The following is a 7,650-nucleotide window of genomic DNA, read 5'->3' as shown; positions in this document are numbered from 1 at the left end:
GCCAGAAGCAGAAAGAACACAGATTTGCCCTTACTGTGACTCCGTATTCACCAATATGTTTTAACAAATAAGAATTCCAGTACTTACAGGTATTACTTTTAAGTTACTGAGCGAAAATTCCTCAAATATCAGTTATGTATCAGACACCTTCAACTTTTGTTACTGCAAGAACAGAGGAAAAAATGAAAGGGATTGCCATGTGCTTGCTTAAATTCTCTCTCTGAAATGACCTGGGAAAAATAAACATTTATTAAACTTACTAATGATGTGCTGTATGTTTTGTTTTTTTGTTATCCCATAATAGTTTACTAACTTCTACTAAGATAACTAAATTTTTCTTGTGTTTTCAGATAATGGATTTTGTGTGTCTCCGGTAGCTTGCTATTTTCAGTATGTTAAAACCACGGTGACTGATACTTACTTTGACATCTTTAGCTCTCCACAAGTTAATCAATGCATTGCTTAAATAAAAATACTCAGTACTGACGGTTACTTACAACTTTGTATATTTTATTTACCAAAATACCATGTGAAGAAATAAATTACAAAAATTGAAATGAAATGGCTATGGCAATCTGTTTAATAAATGAACTAAGACAAAATATGAAATATTTCTAAGAAATCAACCCCCAAATAGCCAAATATTTTACTTTAAATTATAACATAAAAAGATAAATCTGATTCCATTTTTTATTTATCCTTCTAAGAGAATCAGTATTTTTTATATGTTACTAATATGAACCATTAACTCAAGTCCCTATTAAATTACAGTTCAGTTGGAAAGTTCTGGAAGGTCAATCAACATTTCAACCAGAAGTAATTCTATAACAAAAGAACAGAATTTCAACAATTTTCATTATTTTGCTTAAATTAAAAATCACAATACCACTATCGCACAATAAGTCAGGTGTCTGCCTTAGTCAGATGTGGTGAACAAAGCATGGAAAGCAACAAAAGACTTTTTGTAACAGCAAATACACTGAACTAACCCAGCAATCACATGCTCACTACTCTGTTTACAGGAAAACAAACTCGTTATGCTGAATTTTGATTATGCTTAGTTAGTATATAGACTATGAAAAACTGTATCAAGCTGTGACTTAACTGTGAGGGCAACCTTAGTATTTGGGTCTCCAAAAGGTATGAAGAATCAAAACACAAAATAAAAAGAAAGGGCTCAGTTCTGCAAAGTCAGTGTTTTTGCATCATCATGTTGATTCCAAGGAAAGGGAGAAAGTGCCTAGTGATTTGCAGCATTGCATTGCAGTCAAGTAATAAAACTACCAAAAAGTATTATTTTCATTTATTATAATATATTAATTTAATGAGGCCTGAGCCTCAAAGTGCTCTAAGATAAAACTAATTCCTGATTCCTAGTGCCATTGTAAGCTCTGAACAAATCTAACAGGACACAGTTATCTAAAAAAAAATGTTATGTTTCTGTATGAAGATGTTTTATCCAGCAATAGAAGTAACATGAACATCATGAATATTTCCTTTATTTTCTCTGCTCGTTTGCTTGTGCGTGCGACAATGCTTCATGTAATGGTTTTTATGTGCGTGCAGTTTTACGATCTCCCGCATATGGAAAGCACAACAGGAAACTATGGTAGTAAAGCTGCGGTGTGTGCTGGCACGGCACTGAAAAATATTCTAAATTGAAACCTCATCTACCTTAGAAAAAGGCCATGAGAATTTACTTTTTCAGTCAGTTACCTTAATATGAGGAAAAACTCCACTCACATAGACATTATTCAGCATCTTTCTGAAGATTTTAGTTGGCCACTCTATACAATGGATAAGTGCTTAAAATTGACCTGCAGACGCTGTTTTGTTCTGAGAAGCTGACCCCAAGTGAAGAGGAAACAGGGCAGACTCGAGCGGTGACCTTTGTGCTGTCCCTTTCCCTTTCGTAACCACCCTGAAGGAGGCGGCTGCTGTTGGCTGTTTTCCTCATTCCCGCTCCATGTACAGGACCACGCCGCTCAATGAAACAATCTCTGGAGAATTTTATTTTGGATGCTAAGAAAGGAGACAGTAAAAAGATTTTTAAATTAAATTAATTTAAGCCAGCGTCACTGCAAGTGAAGGAGTACAGGACAAATTTTCTTTCTGAGGAAGGCAAGACTGAAAAGACTGAACATTTATTCCCTAGAGAAAGCTATAACACAGGCTAATAAATGCTGGATATATCTAAAGAATATCTGCCCTGAGTTCAGAGGAAAAAAATATATTTCAGACTACAATCACTGAAAATTAACTTTTTTTACTCTTGCACAGAATAAAACCAAAACATTTGTAAAGAAAATTCTTGTGAACAAAACTGAATTCTCTAATGAGCAGCACGTGTTTTCCAGTTGCCAGAGTCTGAACTTTTCCCAACCACAGGCTAATCGGCATCTCATCCGACTCCCAAAAAGACACACCAATCAGCAACAGCACAGAACGGGCTGCTCCCGCCTTCCTCCAAACCACAAGGGCTGTGATGCAGTGCTGATGGTTGGATTGAGACGCTGCACACGCCGCTTGGATCTGCCATCCCTGTATCAGCACGCCTTCCCCCTCAGCACCATGGAAAAGAAGGTGCCGAGGAGTTACACTTTGCTTACCCTCTGTCCTTTCGTGGAGTCGTGTTACTCAATGAAATGTGCTTCTCTGGGCTTCTTGTGTCAGCCCTAGCAGTCTGAATCTCTCCGCTGGAGGAGTGGCAAAGTAGGCTTTTTGCTCCTCCGAATACCGTTCCTTCACTTCAATTATGTCCCTGTAGCGGCTGTTCTGCCAGTGGAAATTGAATTGCTCCAGCAACTCAATTCTTTTTTCCTCGGTGCTCACACAGTCAACAGGGGCAGACTGTTCCAGGAACGGTACCTGAATATCTGGGAACACGAGGAGACCCCGGATAGCAAACCAACCGCCATACTTGGGATGGATACATACACCATAGATCTTCTGGAAGAAAAAAAAAGAAGGATCTAGGATGTCTCATTTGATCTCGAGTAACGGTTAAGAGTTCAAAGCATCAAGCTTTTTTGCAATTTCTAACGCTCCTAGCCCTCTGTTGGCATGCTATACAGAGAAGAAAGGAAAGCTCTTTCCTGAACATGTGGCTTGAAGCACTGCATTTAATTCCCATTCTCCTGTGCCCACACACGCGACCCTGTAATGCAGGGAGAGGTCCCTTTTTGAAAATCTATCACTGAAATTAACCCCAATGCAATTCTTTTTTTCTATTTATAATGCTCCAAGCAACAGGTCTTCTTTGACATTGAAATTTATTCTCCTGTCTAAGTAGGTCTAATAGATCAAGATATTTTTCTCCATGTATGCATCTCTCTACCATCCCAGAGAATGTTGGGAGCTTCCGATTCCTGTCTGAAACACTTTATGTATCTATATGTAATCTGGACTTTGTATTTTCCTGCAGGAAGAACTAGCGAGTAAACAATAGTTGTAGAATTCGGTGATTGCAGTTTGGTGGTTTTTCCCAGATTGTGGTTTTGCCTCACCTTTCTCCCCCAAGGATCAAGCTTCACATCCTTCCTTTGGTAGTAATATGCCGCTCCAGCAACATGGGCAGCTGTCTGCGCCAAGAACTTGGGCTTTCGGCTTGGCAGGATCTCGTAATCAAAGATGACATCCACTTTCTGGTCAGGGAATTTCTGGGGAAAATAAAAAAACATCAGCCCAGACTCATGGAAAAAGATTCGCCACTACAGAAGTGCTGGATGCCGGCAAATCAGGCCCATGTGAAGCCTGCAGATTTCCACATTCTGCTACTGAAACCTATCAGCGGGGCTTGTGGCCTTGGGTTTTCAAACTCTGACTGTAAGCACTCCGTATAGCTACAGGCTGTGATGGCAGAGAGACAGAATACGCAAGTGAAGCAGATCAACAGCCTGTTGATGCTCTTAGTAAGAATTACCATCATGAATAATGCTTTACCCTTCTAAAGAGCACGGGCAGGAACCTGGAGGGCTTTGTCTACCGCTCAGCCAACCAGGTTGTATGCCTCAGTAGTAAAAGGAATTGGTATTTCAGGTTCTTACCTCCTTCACACGTGATAAATGATGAGAAACACACTGATCCACAGGATCCCTGATTATTTTTAACCGTTCTTTGTTCACAAAAGGTTTAAGGGCTTTGTCAAACATTGAAGGCGTGCTGAGGACCACGAAGGCCAGTGTGTCATCTGGGTAGGGGAGATGAAAGGTTGGCTGGAGAATAGCATTGTACCATCCGACCTTTGGTAAAGAAAAACAAATCTCCATTAAAACAGGGACACCATTCTTACACTAGTAGGCATGCAGGAATTTAAAAAAGTGGAAAGAAGTGTAGCCACCTTCATTTGCAACCCAGATAGGCAGCCTGCCCAGTGCCTTCCATTCAAACCAAGCTGGTTTGCATACTGGGATTTACAGTTTCTGGAAGCTGCTCCTTGATGTGAGAGATAAGAATCATCCACTGCATTCACCTCAAGACTGCTCTTTATCCAGCTTGGCTCAAGTATGAGCAACCACTCTTGCCAATGCAAATCAGGTGTTTTGGTTGAGATAAAGCTTTTACAAGTTGTTTTTTTTTCCTCGGCTTCAGCTAGAAAGAAACCGGCACTTCTGTTTTGCTCATGTGACAAGGTTTATTTCTTCAGCAGGAAATATTTATGTGCGAAAATGAAGGATGTGAAGCTCCCAGAACCGTCAGCTCTAGCGTGTGGATTGTGATACACGGCCACGTTCTGATACTTGTTCCCGGGCATGGATGTGTTATATAACACGGACCAGAAACGAGGGCTCAAGCCAGGGCAGCAGGAAGAGGCGACCAGGGGCACAGGGCTCAGACCAGCAACTGCCGGGCAGGAGGCGGTAACGGCCAAAACCCTGTACTACTCACGTATTGCATGATAACATCAGCCTTTTTATAGGCCGTGGTAACTCCCACTCTCCTGGGATGCCGTAAAGACCAGGTCTAATGTTGGGAAACATGCCAACTAATGTAATTTTAATATTTTGTCTGAAAACACAAAACACTGCTCACCTCTAAGTATCAGTGAAATGAATCTGAAAGTGACTTTATCAGTGACAGTGGCAGCCATACCTGCCCATGTGGAAACACAGAATGAAAACTAAGTCTATATTCTTACATCAAAAGTAAGATATAAAAGTTTAATCAATTTTGTGACTCAGGATTAGGATACCGAATCAAGATGTTACAAGAAATTTAATCCAAGGGTTGCTAATTTCCCAGTTTACGTCAGCCAGTGTACCAGGGCCGGCTGCATGAGAATTAAATCTAAAAAGAGATACAGCGCTCGAGGTTTCTCTCTGGGAGCTGTAGCCTTTTTGATCTGGGTTCTGCCCCTGATCCTGCTGCTGTGTTTTGGGAAAGCAGCGTTAAATTCTTCTCCAAATTCTGGAGATTTCACTTCTCTGTGCCTCATTCCCTGTTACTTTCTGTCAGATCAAGAATACAGCAGGGCATGCAAATATTTCGGGTGACAAATACAACATTCCCCGAGGAGGGGAAGGCCGGGTTTGATTTATATTTGATGTTGCAGACTGATTCATTGCAGATTTCCTCTGGGGTGGGCAAAGAAGGAAATCCGCAGCGCTGGGGGCAGCTGAGTGTATACAGGGGCAGTGGAAGGGGCTGCCCCAGCTGCACGGGGAGAGCCGGGTGTCAGCAGGATGAGGCAGTCTGCGCTTCAATAGGCCCCTGTTTCTGCAGTTAGGTTAAATTTTAAGCCTGCTTAAGGCCTTTACCCTCTGTCGGTCCGGACGGGTCTGTATGTACCTCTCCTGGCTTTAACAGGCAGCGTGGCTCGGTCGGACAGTGATAGCCTTGACCGGCCTCACCGGGCGGGCTTCCAGCGCCCGGGCCCGCCCCGCGCGGCGCTCCGCCTCCGGCACGCAGCGGGGCCCGCCGAGGCCCGGGCCGGCAGTGCCGCCTGCCGGCAGCCGCGCCAAGAACGCCGGGGCAGGTCCCGCCTGCGCGGGCGGCCCGGGCGGGACTGGAGGCTGGAGCCCGGCGGCGAAACCGCCGCTATCCTCGTCCCGACACCGCGGGGGCCACCGCCGCCTCCGGGCACCACCGCACCCCGCCACACCCCACCCCGCCCCCGCAAACCCTGGGGAAGGTGACGTCGTCTGCTTGGCGTCACCGCGGGTGACGTCACGACGAGGCCCGCCTGACGTCAGTACCTTGAAGGCGTGCACCTCGAAGCCGAAGGGGCCCAGGGCGCCGCGCAGCCCCTCTGCCACGCGCCCCTCCATGCCGCCCACCGCGCGGGGCACCATGCTCCTCCTGGGTGGCGGCGCAAGGCACCCTGGGACTTGTAGTGCGCCCCTTCCTTCCCGACGCGGGAGCCCCCCCGGCGGGGACTACATGTCCCAGCAGGCTCCGCGCGGGGGGCCGGTGATGGGCGGGGCCGCTCAGGGCCTGCGCGGCCTGAGGGGCCGCCCTGCCTCACGCCGCTGGCGGTTTGTGACCGTGGTTTCACCCTCGGCGGGTTGGCTGCGGAGCTGAGTGGGGAGCTCACTGGGAGCTGCCGGTGTACCCCCGTAGCGCGTTGCTACCATGGTGGATTGGTGGCTAGGCCGATAACCTCGGTAGAGGGCTGACATTCCTAACGGTTGCGTGTGATTGTGTGGTTGGAGAGGGAGGAATTTCGGTTTCTCGACGCGAGCCCTGGCTCGTTTCCCAGCCCCTGGCTGAGGCGGGAGCTGAGGCGAGTCTTAAGGATGCGGCAGGCCCAGGTGGGCTCCGTCCTGTCGCAGCCCTGACAGACCAGGCCCCGAGAATGCTGTGGCTGAGCAGCGCCTCCCTGGCGCCCAGCAGCCAGGGCAGCAGGGCAGCTAGCAGCCATCCCACACCAAGGGGATTTGAGGGGTCTGGTGGTATCGCTTCTCTGTTACGAGCAAGTTTTCCCAGCATTGTTGCACAGTGTGCCCATCCGTGCTATACAGATCTGAATTGTGCATATTTTTCTTTCATCATACGGTGTTTGAAAGCCCCACCTTCCTGTGTGGGTGGACACTGCTCACTAAAACAGTTAGCGAGGCCTCTGTGCTGATAATCCTTTCTCCTGCCCCATCTGAAAGTATGTGTTCTTTGCAACTCCCCCTGTTCCCTACAAATACGTTGGCCACATTGAAGACCAAGCCTCATAATCGGATCTCCTTACCCTAATCTTTATAGCAGTTTAACATAATCTTTACAGTTCTTCTGCAACATTTTCTGTCAGTCCTAAATTTTATGAAGTCTCAGGACACCAGATCTGCAAGTTCTTGGGGACAGAACTACTTCAGATATGCAAATTTCTTTCTTTGTGGAGATCCCTTATATCTTCTAGAACCACAAGAGTTGTTTCTTATTATATCCATGCCCTCTGTAGGAGGAGGGCAGAAGGATCCTATCAGTCTTATTTAGAATTAAGGTTTGTTCTCTCCAGGTCTCTCTCTATTCCCAGCTTCTGAAGTTGAACCAGCCTACTAATTATGTGCTTTCCTGAACTTAGTTCTCATACAAAATCTGGTTTTGCCCATCTACTCAGATCATTGAAGCACTTACTCAGTCTGTGAATTGACTTAAGCAGGAGAAAGAGCTCCAGTAGGAGCAGATGAATAAACTAGAAGGTAGTGAAGGTAAAGGCACTGG

General features: G+C 45.8%; 1 protein-coding gene across 2 annotated transcripts; it reads right to left on the bottom strand.

Annotated features, from left to right (window-relative positions):
* Positions 1–508: 508 nt before the first annotated feature.
* On the bottom strand, positions 509–6,310 carry MMACHC (metabolism of cobalamin associated C). 2 transcript variants are annotated; one of them, XM_054210775.1, is made up of 5 exons: positions 6,195–6,310; positions 4,047–4,241; positions 3,507–3,659; positions 2,610–2,949; positions 509–2,022 (listed from the first exon to the last, which is right to left on the bottom strand). In XM_054210775.1, exons 1-4 carry the CDS (start codon positions 6,288–6,290, stop codon positions 2,638–2,640), a joined length of 756 nt encoding a protein of 251 aa, XP_054066750.1. In that variant the 5' UTR covers positions 6,291–6,310; the 3' UTR covers positions 509–2,022; positions 2,610–2,637. The 2 variants fall into 2 exon arrangements, with proteins under 2 accessions (XP_054066750.1, XP_054066751.1); XM_054210776.1 differs by having other exon boundaries at positions 2,610–2,946.
* Positions 6,311–7,650: the final 1,340 nt, after the last annotated feature.

Source organism: Rissa tridactyla, chromosome 8 (assembly GCF_028500815.1).
Source record: "Rissa tridactyla isolate bRisTri1 chromosome 8, bRisTri1.patW.cur.20221130, whole genome shotgun sequence".
NCBI classification, from domain to species: domain Eukaryota; kingdom Metazoa; phylum Chordata; class Aves; order Charadriiformes; family Laridae; genus Rissa; species Rissa tridactyla.
This window is presented reverse-complemented; position numbering and strand designations above follow the sequence as displayed.